At 35.8% G+C, this 25,509-nt stretch overlaps 1 protein-coding gene across 1 annotated transcript; it reads right to left on the bottom strand.

The window, feature by feature from the left end:
- Positions 1-1,337: 1,337 nt before the first annotated feature.
- LOC138713113 (neurogenic locus notch homolog protein 1-like) lies at positions 1,338-22,129 on the bottom strand. Its single transcript, XM_069844892.1, has 8 exons — positions 21,928-22,129; positions 20,007-20,067; positions 18,459-18,599; positions 16,520-16,699; positions 13,767-13,859; positions 8,091-8,266; positions 6,206-6,443; positions 1,338-1,809 (listed from the first exon to the last, which is right to left on the bottom strand). Exons 1-8 carry the CDS (start codon positions 21,961-21,963, stop codon positions 1,484-1,486), a joined length of 1,251 nt encoding a protein of 416 aa, XP_069700993.1. The 5' UTR covers positions 21,964-22,129; the 3' UTR covers positions 1,338-1,483.
- Between the last annotated feature and the right edge of the window lie 3,380 nt (positions 22,130-25,509).

The raw sequence follows: 25,509 nt of genomic DNA, 5'->3' as shown, positions 1-25,509 counted from the left end.
ATAGTATTCTCAAAGAAAGTTCTACAAATTAAGATTTAAGAAAAGTATCCTATATTCGGGCACTCTCCCATATATCTCCTTTCCCAAGCTGGATATAATCTCTGATCAGGAATATAATATATACACTACAAATAATGAATAAAAAATAAGGAAAATTGACTTATACCACTATTCCCTGGCACTTCTGCACTACTGTAAACCCCAATGCTGGAGACTTACACTTACCTAATTGCAGACAGTGTTCATGCATTGGTTTTGAAGTAAATACTGTACCTTGCATCGAACCTAAGATAAAAGAGACATACCGTACATATATGAGGAGTTTTTTTTTTTCAAAACTTAATATGTTCAATATACGAAAAGACACTTCAGGAACCAAAACCTTTCCTTCCTACAATGAATAAAATATGTTCTATGGCGAAATATTAAAGATTTTTTTTTTTTTTTTTTGCAATCGATTCGTATAAATTTTTACCTAAGAAAAATCTTTGTTTATCACAGAAACCCATATTTGTAGTTTCTAAAAATAGACATGTTAAGTTTTGAAAAAAAAAAGCTACTCATATTATGTCAAGGCTCCAAGTGGAAAAAGTCTGATAAGTCACTTTTTAACATATTTAATGTATTAATTATGAAGTTGTTTTAATTACAATTTTGTAAATTTATTATCTAAAAAAATTCATATTAAACTGAAGTAAAAAAGAAAATATCAATACTTTATTCATTAAGACAATTTTTTCCCTCTGCTGTAAAATATAGGTTTTAAATTTATACCACATTTCTCCAGCACTACAAAGAATAATAGCACTTATTTTTAATTCCTAGGATGTAATGTTGAGTTTTAAGAACATGCCCATAATCTGTGAGAATCTATTGAACTGACAAAGTTAAAAGAATGCTTGAAAGATTATCTATAAAACATTTGTAATGTGACAAACCATAAATTAAAAATTCAAGAATTTAATGTTTTTACAATAAAACATTTTATAACACTTTTGCTGGATTTATGGGATGAATGTATCGTTAAGAACACGTCTACAACCTCTAAGCATTTCTTTGAAGATTTATTGAAATGAAAAAATTAAAATTAATTAATTTAATGGATGAGTAAGAGCATATTTTGCCTATTTTACACTAGGTTAAAATATTGCAGTAAGTTAAATGCATCCACATATCTTTGAGGTTAGATTGAAACAACAAAAACCCAAAATCAAACTCGGAGAATTTAATATATTAACAAAAACAATGTAGTAGTAGTAGTAGTAGTAGTAGTAGTAGTAGTAGTAGTAGTAGTAGTAGTAATTTAATACCCAAATGCATGGATATATTCCATTTGCTTTCTTGCTTCCCAATAAAGTCCATTCAGCATTCTAATTGAAATGTTGTTATGAATTCTCTTCATCCAAAACGTCAAATTTTATAAAGTTTTTGAGGGTTGATTAAAATTACAAAATCAAAGTTGAAAGTTGAATTGAGAAGATGTTCAGCTATTGGTAGGCTTGCAAGACTTCATGGGATTGCCCACTGTTCCATGCGGGCACGAACACACTATGACTCGTTTCTCGTTGACGCGACAGTTTGCCCCTTCACCACAGCTGGACGGACAAGGGTCCTGGCACTTCCAATCCCGGCACGAGAGACTGATGGGACAATCGTCGTGCTTGTCGCACTCCACAGGGTCGCACCGTTTGAGTGCGTTACCCTTATGCAAACGGGGGCATGAGCACACAGCAACAAAGTCTCCATCTTCGTTCCTCTTCGGAGTACACAGGGCGTTGATGCCACATCGTACCTTGGAGCACACTTCGGCTGAGAACAGGACACAAGTAATTACTCGTGTTAATTACGTACGCATGTGCGCCTTACAGCTGTTTCGGTGCTACTTGACACTATCCTCACAGCCTACTAGATCTCGGCGCTATCTCAACTTCACTGCCTGTTGTGTGGGTGCGTTCGTGTGATGAAGAGTTGTGTCAGTGTGTGTGTTCTGAAATTGATCTGTGTGTTGAGAATTTGATCAGGGTGTGTTTTAGTGTGTCTGTATATTTCATATTGTTCTAGTGTGTTGAGTTTTTGGTTTTTGGGTTGTATGTGTAGGATTTCCATGTCTGTATTTATGTTATTGTACGAGGGGGATCCAGGAAATAACGACCGTTTTGTTGTAATAATTAAAAAAATATATATATTTATTTGAAAAAACAAAGTCTGTTACATAACTGAAGCTTCCTTTAGTTCTCTACATAATCACCACCTACATTTAAACATTTGTCGTATCTGTTCACTAGCTTTAGAATTCCCGTGTTATACTCCTCTGCTGCCAGTTCATTAAGCCAGGTGTTCACTGTCTTCTTCAACTCTTCATCACTTCCAAAACGCGTACCACCCACAAAGTCTTTCAGCTTAGTGGAAAGGTGAAAATCGCTAGGAGCAAGGTCTGGACTATATGGCGGATGATCAAAGATTTCCCAACCGAATTGATCCAGCAATTCTCGAGTTGAAGCAGCAGTGTGCGGGCGGGCGTTGTCGTGAAGAAGCACAACTCCTCTCGAAAGCATTCCTCGCCTCTTGTTTTGGATGGCTCGCCGTAGTTTTCGTAAAGTCTCACAATAACGATTTGCATTGATCATAGTGCCTTTTGGCATGAAATCCAGCAAAAGAACACCTTTGCGATCCCAAAAGACAGTAGCCATGACTTTTTGTGTCGAGAGAGTCTGTTTGAATTTTCTCGGTTTCTTTGGTGATGAGGGATGATGCCACTGACGTGATTGGCGCTTGGTCTCTGGGGTGTTGTGAGACACCCAGGTCTCATCACCAGTCACAATTTGATCAAGAAAGGCGTCTCCATCTGTGTGATATCGCATCAAGAATGTCAATGCTGAGGCCATTCTCTGAGTTTTGTGTTGGTCACTCAGTTGCCGTGGAACCCATCGTGCACAGATTTTGTGGTAGCCAAGATGTTGCGACACAATTTCACCAAGCAAAGAACGAGAAATGTCAGGAAAGGCAATATGCAATTCGTCGAGTGATGTGCGCCTGTCTTGCAAGATTCTGTCGTTCACTTTAGTCTTCAGGTCTTCTGTGATGAGTGATGGGCGTCCGGGTCGAGTTTCATCGTGGACATTTGTTCGCCCATTGTTGAACGTTTCACACCATTTTCTCACATTTCTTTCATTCATTACAGTATCACCATACACTTCTTTCAATTGCCGGTAAATTTCTGCAGGTTTCAAATGTCGGGCATTCAAAAATCGAATCACACTCCTCACCTCACAGTCGGCGGGATTATCAATCACGTCGTTCATTTTGAAGTAACACAAAATGCACAATGGCGACTTGTTGCAACCAGTACTCACAACAGTATGAGAACACATGTTAAGGAAGCCAGTTGACCTTCAAACAAGGAAGGGGAGTCAGCTGCGGCGGGTATGCGCGAACGGTCGTTATTTCCTGGATCCCCCTCGTATGTGTGGTTAGCATTAGTTATGTGTTCGGCATATGTAGATGTATTGTGTCCTCTGGTTATTGCTTTAATGTGTTCTTTGTATCGAGTTTGGAATGCCGAACACATAACTAATGCTAAATACACACACAATAACATTAATACAGACATGGAAATCCTAGACATACAACCCAAAAACCAAAAACTCAACACACTAGAACAATATGAAATATACTGTACAGACACACTAAAACACACCCTAATCAAATTCTCAACACACAGATCAATTTCAGAACACACACACTATTTGACACAACTCTTCATCACACGAACGCACCCACACAACAGGCAGCGAAGTTGAGATAGCGCTGAGATCTAGTAGTCTCTGAGGATGGTGTCAAGTAGCACCGAAACAGCTGTAAGCCGCACATGCTTACGCAATTAACACGAGTAAGATCGCCATTTAATCAATTATTTATATTCAAGTGTTAAAAGTAGTGTACGAAAGATTCAACATGGAGAACACAAGTAATTAACAAATGAGCTAAGGTTATTGTTTAGCGATTCTTTTAAACCAGAGATGCTATTTGGAGTCGAGGGATGATGATAGGAAGATGACAATTGAAATTCAAGGGATCAGGTCTTTTGAAGGAGAAGTGCAACATGGTGTCCCACAGGGTTCCATCTTAGGACCTTTCTTATTCCTAATTATTGTAAATGATTTAAGTTACAATATTATGGCTAAATCAACATTTTATGCAGATGACACTTCTTTCATAACATGTTCGACTAGTACAGCAGAACTGCGTCAGCTAACCTCAAATACAGTTGTGGAAGCAGAAGAATGTTTCAGAGCAAAATAAGTTAATTGTAAACTAGGAGAAAACTCAGGAATTAATTTTGACATTGAAAAAAGAAGGAGGGTCTGAAGAAAAGGCAGTAAAATTACTTGGTATCTATCTTGATACAAAACTAACCTGGGATTGCCACATCGAATATATCTCTTGGAGACTATCCAGAGTCCTGTACCTTTTAAGAGTAATTAGAGACAAAATACCCGTGCTGTACGGTACCTAAGAAGTGTTTATTTTGCTTTTTTTCATAGCATATTGAAGTATGGAATCCTGGTGTGGGGAAATAGCAATTAACTTATTGAAGTCCTACTGATTCAGAAGAAAGCAATAAGAATTATCACAGAAGTACCAAGCAAAGCACATTGTAAACCACAGGAGTCCATCTTAACAATTGTTAATGAATATATTTTTTGGAACTTCTTCTTTACATCAAGAAAAATCTTTATAGCTTCACCAGTAGGATGGATAAACATGAGTTTAATACTCGTAATAATGGAAAATAGACATACCATTTTGCAGACTATCCAAAGTTAAAAGTAATCCTTATATCCTGGGCTGTAGGATGTTCAACATGTTACCACAAGAAGCACAGGAAGTGTCATTAGATATATTCAAAGTTAGGCTCCTTAGAAACCCATTCTGTTCTGTGCAAAAATATTTTGAGTCAGAAAATCAAGCTGTAGAGATTTTTTAGGTTTCTTTCTCTGAGTTTTATTATTATTTTGTAACATACGTATAGGAAATTCTCATAAATTAAATTATTTCTTGTTTTATTGTATTTAAGCAGAGCATATCAATTAATATTTGGGATCATTTTGTTTTATCTTTAGTAGTGTAATAAAATATTTCTCATTTTAGTACGATAATTAAAAAATATAAATACTATTGATACTCTATATAAAACTCTAGTTAGGAGTAAGCTAGAGCATGCGTCTGTAATATGGTCACCTCAGTTCCAGTCCCATCAGATGCAAATAGAAAGGATACAGAAAAGATTTTTACGTTATTTATATTTTAAAAAACATCACGTGTCGTCTTATGACAAGCAAATTTCATATAATCAGTTACTTTTTTAATTCAATTATAAAACTTTAAAATCTCGACGATTAATAAATAGTCAAATTTTACTCTATAAGACTGTTAATGGTATATTGAATAACTGTGATTTTCTTAAATTCCTTCAGTCCAATGTAAAAAAAAAAATTACGTCATAGGCAACCTTTTGTTATTCCCATTCCTAGAACTGTTTTCTTCAAGAACTCGCCATTGTTTGTTATGTGTAATACTTACAACTCTCTATCTTTAAACTGTGTTTCTCAATTAGATTTCAGTATAACAGTTGAAAAATTACATACAATATTAAAAAGAATTGTATTTCCTTAGATATTTAAATTATGAAGAAGTGTATTATAATGTTTTTACTCTAGTTTTTAAATAATTTTGCATAATTATATTGACATTTGGCAATATATTAACTGCAATATTATATTCTGGCATCTATTACCGTTATGTATTTTCTTTCTTTCGTTTGTGTTGTTTATTTTGTTTTTCTCTTATTATGTATTTTGTGTATGTATCTGTGTAAGCCATCTGTTTGGAAGCCTGCTTCTGTTGGGGGTGGATTTAAATAAATAAATAAATTTCACACTTGTAATTTGACTATGTCATTAGCTTTTGCTATAACGACAGCTAATAAATACTCATACTAATACTACTAATACTAATGGAATTCAAGGTTGACTAAATTTTATAGAAATGACAGGAATGTGCTGACAGGGAGATGTTTAAATGTTAATACCCTTCCATACAAAGGAAAGTACCAGTAAATGCAAAGTGTAGAAGGTGAAATTTCTTCCTTGCACTCGTGATGCAGTGACGCTCAGTATTGAAGTGATTATGTCAACGGACTTACATTCCTGTAATGGTCGACACAGTTTCAGAGGATCTCCGGTGTATCCTTTAGGACAACTACACACACCAACGTTGTTCTTGATGGTGCATGTGGCATGTGTACCACATGCTTGGTCTCCATTGTCTTTTAGACAGGGGTCAGTGCACCGACTGTCAAAGCAAACAGGTCGATCAAAGGGGCATTCATAGCTATCCTTACACTCTGGTCTGCAGGCCTCCCAGGGGTTCCCCACACGGTTCTGGAAAAAGAAGGAGATTTCTCTGCATTATATCAGAGCGATTTTGGGCACAGATAGATAGACAATATTCAAACCTGCACATTTGAAGATAAAGCGAAGTCATAACAAGTAAATAACGTGTTTCTGAGCATTTACGAAGCTGGGATCTACTGAGCTGAGAATGAAATGGTAAACGAATCTAGTCTGGTATAGGGTTAAATTATAACTAAGTTTTTGGTTCCATGATATTTCCTCTTCACCTCACATAGTAAGAGATTGCCAACTTCTTACATACCGGTATGCTTCGAAATTAATATTTTAAATTAAACCTATGCCATGTTGAATGAATGAAGAAGTGAACACAATCAAATACATAGCACAAGAAAATGATTACAACCCAAACATAATAGACAACATCATAAGGAAGACAAAACAAAAACTCAACAAACACAAAAACACAACACAAACACAAGAAATACATCACATTAACATACAAAAACACACACAATATCGCATCCTCATTCAGAAAACAGAAACACAACATAGTATACAGAACAGAAAACACACTACAAAGACATCTCAATACACAAACAACACAAACGAATAAATACAACCACACAGGCGTATACAAACTTACATGCAATAGTTGCGACAGCTTCTACATTGGACAGACAGGCAGATCATTCCAAACTCGATACAAAGAACACATTAAAGCAATAACCAGAGGACACAATAGGTACATCTGCATATGCCGAACACATAACTAATGCTAACCACACATACAATAACATAAATACAGACATGGAAATCCTACACATACAACCCAAAAACCAAAAACTCAACACACTAGAAAAATATGAAATATACAGACACACAAAACACACCCTGATCAAATTCTCAACACACAGATCAATTTCAGAACACACACACTATTTTACACCACATTTCAACACTTTTCAACAATTGAACGCACCCACACAACAGACAGCGAAGTTGGAATTTTTTGTTTATTTTCATATAAACAGTTTGGGGAGGAAGCAAATGAAAAATGAATGTAAAAACAAAACGAAAACTGTTCTATTAGAGACATTTTCTTTGATTATATCTTTATAGTATAGTTATATATAGTTCAGTTTGAATTTTTTCTTTATAACAATATGGCTTTGAATAATATTTTGAGTACTAGTAAGTGGAGATTTTTTTTATTATCGCACAGTTAGACAATATTCATTTAAAAGAATTATAATAATAACGGAAGTGCGCACAATATGCAGGATAATATATTATTTTAGCTTTCGCTGCTGCAGAACTTGGTCAGTGAAACTAATCGGTTTTTACACTCCATCACATTAGAATTAGAATCAAAGAATTATTGCATTGAATAGCAGAGAAGATGGGGGATAAGTCTGGGAATATAGTTCAATTTATGGTGTTTTTACCAAAAGATGGCATTGCTATATAACATAAACTGTCAAGAATTCTAATTGATTTCCAACAATAAATTAATATCTGTGAGCACGTGCGCTCACACACACACACACACACACACACACCTAAATTAATTAATCTAATTAATTTTGCACATGAAGAAATGTTTATTTGAAGCAGAAATATGAGTTGCATGTGTTATGAAGATTCATTTATTAGGCTACATATTTCAAAACATACGTGAGGACACTCGCACTCTGCCTGGTGGTCTTTTTGCTTGCAGTAGGCCTCCTTGCCACAGGGGCTGGGGTGGCACACGTCCACACAAGCTGTGCCGATACAGGATTCATAATCCTTACATTCAGAATCAGTGTAACACTCCGGTTCGCAACCTTTCAGTGGATTGCCTTTATAACCTGAAAACAATGTAAATTCATATTGTATATGAAGAGTCCACTGCAAAAAAGGGGGAATATCGTAAAATTTGTGAAAAATGAGATGAAGGTTCAGTACTATAGGTCAAAGGGAGTAGAATATAATATACTTTGTTGCACTGCAAGAAAGATGATAGTTCCAGATCTACATCGTGTTGACGAATTGGTATACCACACAAAAAGTGGGAATATCAAAGTCTGAACTGCATTTCCTACAAAATACAATACATTCGAAAGAAAACAATGCTTGAACTTCAGGTGGGTATTTTAAATGAATATATTACCGATACCGGTACTGATACTATTGGAGATGGGTCAGTACAACCCAGTACTGCGATCTTGAGATATTTTATGCTCATCCTAACCTAAACCAACTGACTGCGCTAAGGTTGTTTGTGTATATAGATTTCGAAGCAGGAAACCTGTTCGTCCTTAGTCCAGACCTGTCCATGCATCACCAGCCAGTGATCAGGCAATGCTATGAAATAATAACAGAATGATGTTGATGTCTATTGTCTGTTCAAGCCAAGAACCGTACTAGACCAAATCTGTATGACGTCATTAACTGATTTGCGATTGGTTGAAAGTCAAAGCCAAGATATGCTATAAAATATAGTTCTGTAGATATTTCATTATAACTAACGTTTTTACACATAATGTCAATTCAAATCAGTGTAATGTAATTAACCATTATGCTAGACTAAAATAAATCTAATGAACGTATACATTAATGTGTACTTGATCTTTTATGTTCACCACGGCGTAGTGATACATTAGTATGGTTCTTGGCTTGGATATACCAGTAGAGTCAAAAAGTAACCGGACATGTGTAGATAATTTTGTTGCAGATGACAATATGTAACCATTTACACAACACCGCCTTCAAAGTACGCCCCCTGGGCAGTGATACACTTCTGCCAGCGTCCATATCACTTCTCGAATCATTCCCGCAACCCATCTTTGGTCAGTACCAGCAGAGCGCACGTCGAATGAATTTTCACCTCTTCGGCTGACGCAAACCACCATCTCTTGAGTAGGGATTTGGCCTTTGGAAATAGGTAGAAATCTGCTGTAGCAAGATCTGAGAATATGGTGGCTGTGGAAGGACAGGTATTTTGTGTTGTGCGAGGAATTCACTGACCAAGAGTGACCGATGTGCTGGGGCATTGTCATGATTAGACCTAGGATTTTAGGTTAAATGCCTATTTTTTATTAAATGATAAACAAAAATTGCTTAAATACCTTCAGTTTGAAAGCGGTTTTATGATGCCTAAAATGTCTATTTTGCCCAATGAGACATATTTTTAAGATTTAGAGCCTAAAATTGCCTATTTATATTTGTTACATATATATTTTTAAATGTCTGTATACCAAAAAATGGGGTGACTTGATACGCTGGGGGGACTTGATACGTTTTGTAGATTGATGTTTCTTTTCGAAACATCAACCTGTCGCTCTCAGTAGCGTAGTTGGTATAGCACTGGCCTTCTATGCTCGAGGTTGCGGGTTCGATCCCGGCCAGGTCGATGGCATTTAAGTGTGTTTAAATGCGACAGGCTCATGTCAGTAGATTCGGCTTACCCACTGGAAATTTCTAGCGCTCCTTCACTGGGGCGGCGAAATCCGAAGTGAGACAAGTGGCCAAGAGGCTTGGAGCTCACATATTCAGTTTTTCACAGCCCCAACTCCCCCCTTGCAAAAAGGACGTGTCTTCACGTACCTTTAAAGTTTCTCCTCCCACTTCCCCCCACTCATTCATTCATTCATTCAGTAGATTTACTGGCGTGTATTTTTTTATTTTATTGGGTTATTTTACGACGCTGTATCAACATCTAGGTTATTTAGCGTCTGAATGAAATGAAGGTGATAACGCCAGTGAAATGTGTCCGGGGTCCAGCACCGAAAGTTACCCAGCATTTGCTCATATTGGGTTGAGGGAAAAACCCGGAAAAAACCTCAACCAGGTGACTTGCCCCGACTGGGATTCGAACCCGGGCCACCTGGTTTCGCGGCCAGACGCGCTGACCGTTACTCCACAGGTGTGGACACTGGCATGTAAAAGAACTCCTGCGGGACAAAATTCCGGCACACCGGCAACGCTAATATAACCTCTGCAGTTGCGAGCATCGTTAAATAAACTATAATTTAAATTTAAATATCAACCTACAAAACGTATCAAGTCCCCCCCCCCCCTCAGTGTATCAAGTCACCCCATTTTACGGTAGCTGTGAAAGAGAAAGTTTTGAATGTCATGGGACGGGTATGGTTCAAATAGGCCTATCCTGCAATACTTTGGTTGAAGAATGAAGAAATTTTTGGAAGATGTCTGTTCTCCGTAAAGAAATCAGCATGGAAAATATTGCTTGATTTAAATATGCATCCATTTCTTCAGTATCAGTGGGAAGAATTTTTTTCGCTTATAAAATGGTTCTGTCTAAGAAAAGGCAAAGTTTCACAATAGAAAATTAGAGATAAACGTTACGCATTGCAATGCCAATTATAAATAATGTGTTAAATTGTAAACTCATTGGTAAATTAATTAATTTAATTGTAATATGAGCACTTGTGTATTAGTAGCCTTAGAGCAATGAGGGCGAAGAATTCATTCAAAATTATGTACCAGTATTCATAATTTAAGACTTAACAAAAATTAAGTTTCTAACTGTAATATTTTTCTTTACTGTTTTTGTCACTGTATACCGTCATGCTTAGGCTATTCACAATGAAAATTAAACATAACCGTAACATAAACACAGAAGTTTGCGCCCAGGCTACCAAATGGAATCAATCACAATGATTCACATAAGCATTGACATAAACATTACCGTAAGACGTTAACATGGAAGTTTGCAAACTCCAAACTTTCATGCTTATGCTTACGTGATTTGCAAACAGAACACAATCGTGGAGCGCTGAAGTATACGACAGAATATGAGAAAATGCGTCGTTGTTATGTTTCCATGGTTACCAAGTATGTTTGCGATTATGTTTATGTTCCCATCGTGAATGATGGTATGACTTCTTGATTTTACCGTAACGTTTATATTCTTAAGTTAACGCTTACGTTACGTTTAATTTTCATTGTGAATGAGCCTTTATTATACTTACTAATTAATTTACATTTTTATAGTTACTGTAGTTTGTGTGGCTAGAAATTTCATTTTAGCTGTATAAAATAGTATTTTTAGCTACTTAAAATTGTATTTTAGGTGCCTAAATGTACGTTTTTAGTGCCTATTTTGATAAATTCAGGGCCTATTTTATGTGCTTAAAAGTTAGTTTTTAAGTGCCTAAAAATCCGAGGTCTAGTCATGATGAAGAACCTAATTCTGTCCTTGCCACAAATTGAGTCTTTTTCGTCGAACTGCATCACGAAGACGTCGAAGAATTGCAACATGCGTCTCCTTACGACAGTTCGATCCTCAGGAATAAATTCGAAATGTACGAGCATTACTATCCCCTTTGATCGGTCGGCACACTGAGACTATACGCCTGGAGAATAGGCTACATACCACACGGACAAGGCGTGCCTACTGAGCACGGTGTTGCTACCCGAAGTTCGTGGACTTTCTGACTCTACTAGTGGGAAAGTGGGAGAACCTAGACAAAATGTCAACTATGACACTGTTTGCCACAAGCGTCATTATGGGTTTCTTTTTTCAATGAAAATTTCAGACCTCACCAGGTCTGGAACCTGGGCTATCTGTATGACAGGGTCATGGTTAGCCAACTTTAGACCTATACTCTTAGCACATCAGACACAACAGTATGTTTATTAACTAGGCCTATATTGATAACTTTTTAATTCCTCTTTTTCTTTCAGTTTCTTTCTTTCTCTCTCTTTTTTAATTTGTTCCTTCACTTCCCCTTTTCTTCTTATTTTTTTTTCTTTCGTTCACGATTTTCTCGATGGTCTAGCTATTAGATTCGAGGTTTGTGGGTTCAAATCTAGACGAGGACGATGAATATTAAAGGGAGATAAAATCCTGAGCATGTCTTCCTGCAGGAATGAAATAAAGCTGAAACTCGTGTCATAGATTTACAGCACGTAAAAGAACTCTGTCTCTGGTAGAAGATTATAGGACAAATTTATCGGCATTTGTCGTCCATTTTGGGTTTCGATACTGAATAACCTCTTCAGTTGAAAGTGTCGTTAAATTTAACAGTCCTTCGTTCTATGCAGCCTTCTGTACATATCTTACTTATTCTTTTTTCTTAATCCAAACACCACTGTCAATTTAATTGTTCGTTCACTTGTACCATATGTTATTTAACCAATTAACATTTACATTTTAATGGATATATGAATTTAATCCATGTATTGTGGGTCCCTATCACCACGGCATGGCGCGTCCTCAGGTTGCGGATCGAGGAGACGGCCTCCAGATATGGAGGGTAGCTGCGAATATATTGAATAAGCAGTCGCGGACAGCCGATGAGGGGTGGTCCTCCAACTTGGGGGTTGGGCGAAGGGCTAACAACCCATCACCGTAAAAAACAGCTTGTTACGAATCCTTCAAATAAGCCTCGGAATGGGACTGATTCTCTGGCACGACCACAGAATCCAGACGTTTGAGACGGGCAGGACATGTAGCACGTATGGGCGAATCCAGAAATGCATATAGAGTGCTAGTTGGGAGGGAAAAAGACCTTTAGGGAGGCCGAGACGCAGATGGGAAGATAATATTAAAATGGATTTGAGGGAGGTTGGATATGATGATAGAGAATGGATTAATCTTGCTTAGGATACGGACCAATGGCGGGCTTATGTGAGGGCGGCAATGAACCTCCAGGTTCCTTAAAAGCCAGTAAGTAAGTATATAAATTTAATAATTTCTACATTAATGTTTAATTTAGTTTTATATGCCTATTTTATTCGACTTATCTGGAATAGTTAATTTTAAATTATATTTATTCTATATACACAAAAATAAACGAGAAACTATAATATTATATATTAAATGTATTTCATGTTTTAAGAGATACAAATAATTTCTTTAAGAAAACTGTTTTTCAAGATATTACGAATACACAGAATGGCCCAAAAGTTGCTACCCATTATTGAACTTAGATTATATTTTCAATCTCTCCATGGATTTCAAATTACCCACCTATCATTTTCATCTGAGAATTAGTTATTGTTACTAAATAACAATGGAATATTTAGGAATGGACACTAATGTTGGAGCCAAAATACTGTTGCTAGTCCAAGGAACAGATTTTGGAAGACAATGCTAGTGTCCATTCCAATGGGGATGCACCATAAGCCTTTTAGGCTGACGTGCAGGAGGCCTTTAACACTCCTTAAAGACTCCTACTGTTACTAATGTAATCATTGCTATATAATCAATGAATCAATCAATTAATTAGCTGTCAATAAAGTATCATTTTACCATTCGATCTGTTTATTTCATTTTAATGGGTAGCAACTTTTGGGCCACTCTGTATAAAGGAAAAAAAATGAATGTGTAGTATTCATTACCTTTCTTACAACTGCATATAGCTGTACCACGTTCTTTTCCAACTTTGCAGTTTGTGTGATCTCCACATGGATTGCTTGTTTCACACAACTCCTCTGCAAATAATAATTTATTTATTTATTTATTTATTTATTTATTTATTTATTTATTTAATGTGCTGTACAACAGCCAGTGGCCAATTACAGTTCAGCACAAATATAACAAAAAAACATAAAACAAAAATAATTATTACACATAAATATAATTACAATTAATTACAATAATGACGATGAATGGATAACTAAGAATACTATGAGACAATGTTAATTGAGTATAATGCCTAAAATAATACATAAATGATAAATCGTTGCCAAGAGCAAACAAAGTCTATACATTGAAGGGATCGAATTCGCAGCCATGCATGTTGGCATTTTTAATGCATCTGGAGACTGGTGAAAGAAATTTCGAATTTCTAATATAGAAAAGTTTGTGGGCTCTCATATCTTTTGTTGGAATACGTAAGGTAATATTGTTTAAGAAAGAGTCACAGGATATATCACCTTTGAGGACTTTACAAAAGAACAGATAATCTAGCTCATGGCGTCTAGCATATAGATTTTGACAATTAAAATATTCACATTTTCTCTCATAACTATACCCGGAATTAATGGGCAGAAATCTGAATGAACATAAGGATATAAATTTTCTTTGTATATTTTCTAATTTAGCCGAGTCCGTAGTTGTAATCGAGTTCCAAACTACAGATGCATATTCGAGTTTCGATCGCACCAATGTATAGTATAGCATTAAAAGAGAATCGGGCGTGGAAAAAGAATAAGTTATTGACCGTATTATTCCTAGCATTCTGATTGCGTGATTGTAAATGTAATCAACATGACTATGAAAATACAATTTACTGTTAAAGAATATTCCCAAATCTTTTACGCAATCCGTTCTGTTAATTAGTACATTATTTAGATAATAATTAAATTTCAGTGAAGAAGTTTTTCTAGAAAAGGTTATTACATTAGTTTTGGATACGTTAATTTTCATACCATTGTCTTCCGACCATTTAGCGACTGAATTAATGTCACATTGAAGTGATTGTACGAAAAATTTTTAAATCGTCTGCAAATAATAAACAGTCAGAACTTATTCTTTTACATATATCATCTATGAATATAATAAATAGGAGAGGTCCTAAAGTAGATCCCTGCGGGACTCCGCAATTTATATTATAAGAATAAGAGTGTATATTAAACAGTCTTACACATGAAACTCTATTACTTAAATAATTTTCGAACCACTTTACGTAGCACCCACACAATAATAATAATAATAATAATAATAATAATAATAATAATAATAATAATAATAATAATAATAATAATAATAATAATAATAATAATAATAACAATAATAATGGTTTATTTAACCTGGCAGAGTTAAGGCCATATGGCCTTCTCTAACACTCCACCAGGAGAACACATTTACAACATTAAAATAGTTATAATGTGAAAGTGAAGGATCGTCTAAGGACACGTAGATGAAATATATATGACAGTATACAATTCTGACAAATGTCTCAACTAAGATTTAACAATCAAATAGACCATGTTGAATCTTTCGTACACTACTTTTAACACTTGAATATAAATAATTGATTAAATGGCGATCTTACTCGTGTTAATTGTGTAAGCATGTGCGGTTTACAGCTGTTCCGGTGCTTCTTCACACCATCCTCAGAGCCTACTAGATCTCGGCGTCATCTCGAACTTCGCTGCCTGTTGTGTGGGTGCGTTCGATTATTGAAAAGTGTTGAAATGTGGTGTCAACTAGTGTGTGTGTTCTGAAATATCTGTGTGTTGAGAATTTGATCAGGGTGTGTTTTAGTGTGTCTGTATATTTCATATTGTTCTACACACTATTTGACACCACATTTCAACACTTTTCAATAATCGAACGCACCCACACAACAGGCAGCGAAGTTCGAGATGACGCCGAGATCTAGTAGGCTTTGAGGATGGTGTGAAGAAGCACCGGAACAGCTGTAAACCGCACATGCTTACACAATTAACACGAGTAAGATCGCCATTTACTCAGTTATTTCTAATCAAATAGACTTATGACTGTTCATCTGTTTGAAGTCACTAGCCTTTTTTCAAGTAGAGTAAACACAAAAGTCTGAATTCGTCACAGAAGGCTTAAATGAAGAGAGATGTATGACTGTACGCTATATACAGAAAACATTAAGTTTATTTAGGCAGCATTAATACATGTATAAAATTCTTACATAATCACCATTATCTGTGGAATTTTTTATTCTCTAGATAGCATTTAACTTTTATAGATTTTTCAACTTGAAGAAAGAAAAATGAGGAATTGATATCTTAAATCGGAAGCGGGAAATGCTAACATAAATTCTCTAAATTTCGGAAAATCCCACAAAAATCGGGAAATCTGGCAACCCTTGAAACACGAGACTTTTGTTTTGCAGACGAGGGGCTCGGAAGCCTTGCACAGCAGCCCGAGTCTTATTGTGCTTACCACTTCTTTCGTAGAAATGATAAAGTTTGTGTGACAGCATCCCTGTGACAAGTATTATGATTTACTGTTAGGTGTCAACTATCGATTCAGCTACACGACACACTCCTAGATCTTGTTTACAGCCAGCCAGAAGTATATGCTTTGCTGCCCGAGAACTCATGCTGCACTCACGTTTCACAGATAATCCGCTCACCCAGTAATACAATACACTGACATCAATAAAACTCACGTGGACCAAGCTGCCTGCAGGAGATCAGAGGATTGCCAGTGTAGCCTGGAGGGCAGTAGCACACAGGGATGCTGGTCCCCGGCTTCACCTTGCAATGGGCATGTTCTCCACAGATTCCAAGACACAGATCTTTACAGCGCTTCGCCTTGCACCGTTGAGGGCGTGGACAGTCTGAATCAGCTGAATGAAAAACAAGAAAATTATTAAGCTTGGTAACAATGAATGAGACTGAAACAAATTAAAATAAAGGCTGTCATGTAAATTGCACATGTCTTCTCATTAAATTTATTTTATTATGGTCTGCTTAAATGCCATTTTATAAAATTCGAATTAAATTGGTTGTGTAAATATTCATGGAAGTAACAGTAAAGCAACTGTGATATTTCGATGTGATGTGCTTGTCACTTCTTGCTTTAATCTTAGCCCTTAAGTATACTGTTTTCGCTGTAAGAAAAATCCTAATGTAAACACAAGCACGTGGCTGTCATACTCGTGATTGGCTCACAGTCGAAACACTCACACGACGCAGGAAAATATAGTCCATATCTGGAAACTATCATCTTGTATTATTTGTCAATAAAAAATTGAATTCTAGTTGCTAAATACAATGAAACATTATAACTTCACTCATATGTAAAACGATATGTAAAAGAAAAGCTACTTTTATATTTTGTTATGTACTATGAACGCGGATGAATACCAACAGTAATACCGAAGTAGTCTGTTCTTGTAACAAGCTGACGTCACTTGAGCTGGTAGTTGTTCAAGTAAGCACGTGGTACTGAAGTATGGCTTCTGCATCCTCGGTGTGTTTGTTATTAAACATAAGAGTAGAAACCCTCTCAAAAGCGGAGAAAAACAACTAGTCTTAAATGTATATAATAAGTTATGCGAGTTTTAATTAGAGTAATTATAAAGTAAATGTTTCCTAAGCAAACGAATGCATAGTAGTGAGGTTAGGTCTATTTGACGAGTAACGGGAAATGTTTAACATGAAACAGAATGTACAACAGTAGGCGGGAACACGTACTGATAATCTATGGCGCCAAATAGTGGCCAATGAAGCCTCACTTTAGTCACGTGCTATTGTTTATATTAAGATTTTTCTTACAGCGAAAAGAATATAGTTGGGTGTTGTCAACACCTCAGTCACATATACGGAGCTGTTAACTACATATTACTGTACTTCTGAAACTTTCAGTACCTTTCTTAAAATTGGTAAGGCAACAATAACCGTAAAGATGTTTGAAATCGGAATTTGCATATTCGAGTTTAAGTGGTTGAAGTGGTGTGGGGTGACGCCAACACCCTGCGCTCTTGCGTACATTTTTAGCAATATGAACTGATTACTGGTACTTATTTTCACATTACAGTACGGATTACAAGGGCTCTATTTTGTAATATTTAGAAGTAATTGGCTTGTTCTTTGGTGCAAGGGGCACTTTCTCCAGATTTTGTATCAATTTCTTTCTTCGCTTCCATATTGATCTTTTGGAACTTCAAGATATAGGCTAGCCATTAATGTTGTAAGACATTCCTTGTTAATTGTAAATAACCATTTGTACAGTATTATATATGAAAAGTAAATTATTCCTGTCAAGGATAGCGCCAAAGAAAATAAAAATTTAAAAATTAATAAAAATAGATTGTTGATAGATTGTGCTGTTACCGTTTGGTACCCCTTTTTCAAGGACTATCCTTTTTGGATTTTTCTCTCTCTGGGATAGTTGACATTAACAGGATTTGTTAGTGAAGGCCTATAAACAAAATGCACATTTCATTTTTAGAAGTAAAGTAGACTAAAGACATAAAAAGCAAAACCTTGAACTTGCTGGATCCAGAAGACATTATTCCTTTAAATTTCTTAATGTTCTAGTTAAACTGTATACCTATATAAACTTAAATAAACTTCTTGATTCCCATTTTCATTTATACTCACAGACACATTCACTTTTCAGGCACTCGACTTTCGGGTTTCCATGGTAATCGGGAGGGCAAACGCACCTTGGAGAAGTTTTGGTATCCTCACAGATGGCGTCTATACCACATATTATGAAACCGTCTGAACATTTCTGATATCCTGAACAGAACAAAAAATAACCATAAGACAGCTTTCAAAATGTGAGACATTAACTGTAGTTTTGGCAACGTGACATCTCATATCACGTAAAAACACACCTCTTTGTATTAGGATACGTGTATTTCATAGCTTGGGCGTTATTTACTTGATTATATTACGTAGTACTATTTGCAAGAGTTTGAGTCAAAACAAGAAGTTAGGCCTAAGTCCCACTGAAAAATGTTTTGGGGGCAAAAATAACATTTCTTAATTTTTATGTTAAAAAATTCTCTGCCCCTTAAATAGCAAATCTGCGAATTTTTGTGCCCCTACTGGCAATAGAACATGTGTTTATGTCGCCATTTTTAAAAGCTTGCGCTGCGTTTAAATGTCCCCAGCCACCACTAAGTAGTTTTGACATTTTTTCTCCTAGTGTTTCAAGACAGTCATGAAATTGGGTAGTTACGTTCAGAAGGGTGTGAAGTATGTACACTGGTACTACTTTCTTTCTCAGTAACATAGAACATGAGATATAAATTTTTACATAGGCTATGTATATACCCCGATTATTCAAAGAGGGAAAAAAATATGAATAAGTAATATATATTTTTTTCTCTTGATGTAAAGGGGACACAAAAAAAACAAATATCGGAGTACATGAATCTCATTATTGGCTACATTTTGACCATAAGGACATTAAAATATCTTACGAATTGAATGAATGCAATGGGTAGCAGTGGCGTATCATTTTTTTTTAAATTAAATTAATTACTGTAGCTACATCTTTCATCCAATCTATATGAAACTTTGACCATATACTTATTGATATAGTTCTACTTAGTGGTTAAAAATGAAAAAAAATCTCACCTGTAGTTTAAAAAATACAAATTTCAGTGGTCCATCGCCCTAATTGGTCAAAAACTGCAGTGTACCGTATTTGAGATTAAAAATCAGGAGTGAAAATAAGATAATGAGTGCTATAATAGAAGCAACAGGGTGTACTTTTGACAGTTTAATGTTTTGCTATGGTATGTTCAATGTAGCAGATTGTTCTTGATGTACCAGTATTCGTTTCTTCCCTTGATAAATTGAATGTTAGATTACCGATATTTAAAGTTTCCTAGAGACTTCACCTAATGTAGTAATACAGTATAAATGGGAAAAGACATTTGCGGATAATAGCTTCATTAGCACTAAATATTTTAGCTCCGATCAAATTAACTTTTGGTACATGTTTATTAGACCCAAGATTACAAATAATCTTCGCGTTGGTATACTCCTGGAAGAGTCAGGTTCAATGTCTGACTCAAACATCGGTCATGAATTATGAACTTAGATGACTGTTTTTTTTACGTTGCTCTCCTTGTTTATGTGAAGTTATTGTCATATTATGACATATCGTAAATAAGCAAGGGTTTGAAATCTCACCTGTTGTCAAAGCCACACAGCAGGCTGTAAGCAGTAAGACCAACCAATTGTCTTGATGACCCTGAAAGCATTTCGTAGAATTATTAGAATAATTACGGTATTTTAATATGTTCTTAACTTTCTTCTCATCATTAGAAAGAATCTGAAGGAAAAGAACAAGTCCACATCTGTGGCGCAACGCTTAGGGCGTCTGGCTGCGAAATCAGGTGGCCCGAGTTCGATTCCCGGTCGGGGCAAGTTACCTGGTTGACTATTTTCCGGGGTTTTCCCTCAACCTAATATGAGCAAATGCTGGGTAACTTTCGGTGCTGGACTCCGGACTCATTTCACCGGCATTATCACATTCATCTCATTCAGACGCTAAATAATCTAAGATGTTGATAAAGCGTCGTAAAATAACCTACTAAAATAAAAAATAAAAAAAAATCAATTGAATTGAGATTGAACGGTTACTAATTGTAATAGCATGTCAATTATTATTATTATTATTATTATTATTATTATTATTATTATTATTATTATTATTATTATTATTATTATTATTAATTATTCTTCCTGAACAGCAATTTGTTTGAAACTTTCTGCAATCAACATTGTTGAAGCTACTAAATTTGCGTTCAGTCCAGTGAGATGTGGCAATTGCTCTGCCACTGAACTGACGATCGGAATATTCACTCGTTTCTCGTGCGCGCGCATCTATCCCCTCTCTCTCTCTCTCTCTCTCTCTGTCCCCGCACACACACACAACACGCATCCACGCACGCACACAACTCGATCTTTATTGGGAATACTGATGTAGCGCCAAGAGGACTAATCCACTGAATTCCAGAAATTAGTCAATCAATGTAAAATACAGTCGCCAGGAAGAAGCTTTTGAGGCTTAGCTTACTCAAAAAATTTTAGTCCCTATGAAAACATGAGATAACGTTTAATAGTAATTAATTTATATAACTAATGTAGGCTATAATCATGGTAATGAATGAATGAATGAATGAATGTTCAGCGGGCGAGTGTAAGCGAAAGCGCTAATTTCCACGAGTGTTTATAATGAAGATTACTGTATACACGTGTTACATACAACGTTTTATGCTATTCTAGCATTAAAATATGTAAAAAAAAAACTTTTATAAATTTACAAAATGTAATGTTATTATGACGTAGTAGAGATATGAGCACTGGAAATGACGTAATATATTGCATGGTTGCTAAGTAACCGTTTCTAAAACAACGTTATTTTGTTATTGTTTTGAAGCTTTTTCTTACAGGCACGTTGTATAAAATTGTGTTGTGAAGGCGGTGATGACGTCACGGAATACTAGTTGCTAGGTAACCTTTTCTGGCACCAGTGCCAGAATTAGGCCAATTGTGCACGATTTGTAGCATCATAACAAACGTGGTTTATTGCTAGGTTTGCACGAAAGTAACTTATGCGAAACTTTAATACTGCAACGTCTATTGTTTTATTTTTTCCTTGAAGAGTCGAACTTGTTTATAGCGTCATCAAAGTGACTGAAGAAATTATCTCGCAATAAACGAATGTCGCTATAAGAAAAAATAAATACAGAAAATAAAATTTGTATTTTACATAAATTATACAAATTTAATTTTGTGTTTGTAAGAAAAGTTGTATTATTTTCATGTTGTTTAGTGTCGATTTTATTATGCTATTATCATTATTATTTTTTGTAATATGTTAGTATTCTGTTCTTTAAATTTTTGTTAAATTTTAACTGCTTGTATACTTTGTGACCTGGTAGAGTGTGAGAGAAGGCCCTATGGCCTTAACTCTGCCAGTATAAATAAAGAATTATTATTATTAAAAGTTGCTTCTATTGTTTCTTACGTTCAGCGTACTTAGCTAATATCTAGAGACGTCACGCTCGCCTTCGTGAAACAACAGTTATTGTTCTTTGCCTCTTACCTTGATTGGAATCGTAGTAAAGGCCGCAAATCTCATGTTCAAAAGCTGGAAATGCTCTTAAGATTTGATAAAAGGTATCACATAGCTTGTAACGTTCTCCTTCCGCGATTCAATGAATACTGCCGAACTGCAGTGCAGTTGATGTGGTGGTGCCGTGCATTTTTGACGCAGGTTTCAAAGTGTGTAAAGCCACAAGATACTTACTTCACCAGTAATAGCTTAGGTTACAGTACAGAAAATGATACTGAACAGTAAACTTTGTTGCTGTTTGTATTCGGCTTTGAGCAGTAACACTTCTCACCAGTATTAATGTCGTTAAAATGTTAATACAAACGCTACAACAGAGTTACTGTGTCACCTCACTAGCCTGAGTGCGCAGTATCTTGCTTATGATGTTCAAAGACCGAACGTCACATTTGCCCATATTTGGACCCTTAGGTTTATTACACCATTCTTTATTTCTGTATTATCATACTGGTTTTTACCTTAAAATGAGATCATAAATTCCATTCTCAGAGTAGAAGGAGAACACAAAACATATATTGACCGAAGAATAAGGCACTTGAATAGGATATATTTCCGAAGTATGTTGAGTCATAAATACCATCTGCAATTAAAATAATGGAGAGGAAAAAAAAAAAGAATTTGATAAGAATCTGTGGACTTCTCTTTAATTGTATTTTTCAAACCATATTATTATTATTATTATTATTATTATTATTATTATTATTATTATTATTATTATTAATATTAATATTATTATTATTATTATTATTATTATTATTATTATTATTATTATTATTATTATTACAGGAATTTAGGAGAAAATACACAAACGATTAGGGAAAACACGGAAATTTTACTTGAAGCAAGTAGAGCGATCGGTTTGGAAGTAAATCCCGAAAAGACAAAGTATATGATTATGTCTCGTGACCAGAATATTGTACGAAATGGAAATATAAAAATTGGAGATTTATCCTTCGAAGAGGTGGAAAAATTCAAATATCTTGGAGCAACAGTAACAAATATAAATGACACTCGGGAGGAAATTAAACGCAGAATAAATATGGGAAATGCGTGTTATTATTCGGTTGAGAAGCTCTTATCATCCAGTCTGCTGTCCAAAAATCTGAAAGTTAGAATTTATAAAACAGTTATATTACCGGTTCTTCTGTATGGTTGTGAAACTTGGACTCTCACTCTGAGAGAGGAACATAGGTTGAGGGTGTTTGAGAATAAGGTGCTAAGGAAAATATTTGGGGCTAAGCGGGATGAAGTTACAGGAGAATGGAGAAAGTTACACAACACAGAACTGCACGCATTGTATTCTTCACCTGACATAATTAGGAACATAAAATCGAGACGTTTGAGATGGGCAGGGCATGTAGCACGTATGGGCGAATCCAGAAATGCATATAGAGTGTTAGTTGAGAGACCGGAGGGAAAAAGACCTTTAGGGAGGCCGAGACGTAGATGGGAGGATAATATTAAAATGGATTTGAGGGAGGTGGGGTATGATGATAGACACTGGATTAATCTTGCACAGGATAGGGACCGCTGGCGGGCTTATGTGAGGGCGGCAATGAACCTTCGGGTTCCTTAAAAGCCATTTGTAAGTAAGTTGTATTATTACAGGAATGCAAGAACGCGTGACTCTCATTGACGTAAATGGAGCTATTATTGTCGCAAGACTTTCAAATCGAAATTCGAGTGGCAATCAAGGAACGACTTAAAAAGCGGTATAAAAATGGGAGGTTGTCAGAAAATTATAGTATGCATTTCCATTAATTGCAAGTATTGATTTTATAATACATTTGGCGTAAAAGAAAATACTAACAATGTCTAATTTTATTATGGAGTACCTACAGAGGTTTTCCACACCTGTAACTTATTCTTAAATACAGAAATGTTATTAATTATTCTCTTAGAAATCTGCAAGACAAATGTTGAGGCTTCAAAAGACATGTTTGGAGGAAAAGAGAACGTGTGATAACAGGAGTCGTCGAAAATTATATTAGTCGAGCTTGTAGGTTCACTTCATAGTAAGGGTTCTTCCCGTCCTCATTTTCTTGTCATCTTGACCTGGATTATCCAAAAGTTTGCCTTGCTTTTTTGCCTAATCGTGCTAACCAAACGTTAACTCGTTACTGGTTGAACAATCACTGAACTCTCCTGAAGCATGCCAACAACCGGCTGGTAGGGCTAGGTTCTCCGTGGGTTGTCACGAAACGGATAATTTATAATTCTACATGTCATCTGATATGTACAGTATTAGTTTTCTATTTCTGAGTCATCGTATTCATATCTCATCGCACCGTAACTAATTAAAATGTGACATGTTCGGTAATTTGATTTTTGTAGCTATTTTATCTAATTAAGTTATTTACCATTAAAATCGCATTTTATTTGCAGATATTTGAGTTATATTGTATGCATATTATCTGGTTAAGGAGCAGATTTATTAGTATCGTATAAAAAGAAAAGTTCACAATAAACGTCAGCTAACAATAGCTTCGTACTTTGAAACATTGCAAATCTCCGATAACTTTCACGCTTTTACTTTAATGTCTAGCGGAATAGCTTGTAGCTTCTCTTCTTAACCGTTTGTTTGTTCCAGTTAATTATCGATTACCGACATTTATTGCAACCTTCAGCATAATCAGCGTCATGTAATGAACCTATGTTGCACATAATCGTTATTTTATGGACAGCTAGAGGCCTGAAGGTTAAATTAACTCAATAATGGCATTTCTATGTTGAAATTTCTAGGTAATATGATAGTTACTGTATTTACGTACGGTATCTAGGACAGAAAGTGATACTTTTGTGTATGAGTGAGACGCCTCGTGCGGAATTTCGAAACGAGTGCGCGAAAGTCATTTTCGTACTACTTACGTACAATATTTTTTGGCACAACTACATGGAAATTCTATGTGAATTAATTAACTTATTAAATAAATCACAGACTATTGAGATTTTTGTGGGCTGGGAATCACGGCCTACTAATACCGTCTGTATTACTCGTACATTGTCTTTATACTGGGTGTTCATTTCAAAGTGTGTCATGACGTCACTGTTGTTGGGTCACCGATTTGAAGCGAGTTTCAGCTTATATGTTAGAGAAGTTGCCTATTATTTAAGGCGTTCTTCAATCTGAACTTGAGAACGTGTACGGTATAACTTGAACGTCGTAGCAACAGATGGCGGTCTGTACGGTCTGTGTGCTACCATAACCTCTTTCGAACTGTGTTTTGCGCCGGCAAGTCGTACGCAGGGTATTTGTTATCATCGGTTGCGTACGGTAACATTCCACAACACAAATCAAATGCTCCATGTCCATGTTGACCGTCGAAGTTAATGTCAACAAATACGTAAGTAATCGTCTTAACCCTCTCCCCACATCCCGACAGTACGTATTTCCAAACAGTTCACATTCCTGCCACTACCGGCGTTACCGTACGTATCGGTACGTACTCTTCAGAATGAACGCCGTACTTGCTAGGCAACTTCTCTGCCTCATAGGTTATACACCTCTGCGGAAGTGTAGGAAGATTGAATTCTCTAGGCTCATCGGCTAGCCAC

Source organism: Periplaneta americana, chromosome 14 (assembly GCF_040183065.1).
Source record: "Periplaneta americana isolate PAMFEO1 chromosome 14, P.americana_PAMFEO1_priV1, whole genome shotgun sequence".
In the NCBI taxonomy this organism is placed as follows: Eukaryota; Metazoa; Arthropoda; class Insecta; order Blattodea; family Blattidae; genus Periplaneta; species Periplaneta americana.
Note: the sequence above shows the minus strand (reverse complement) of the source record. Positions and strands in the feature narration are given on the sequence as shown.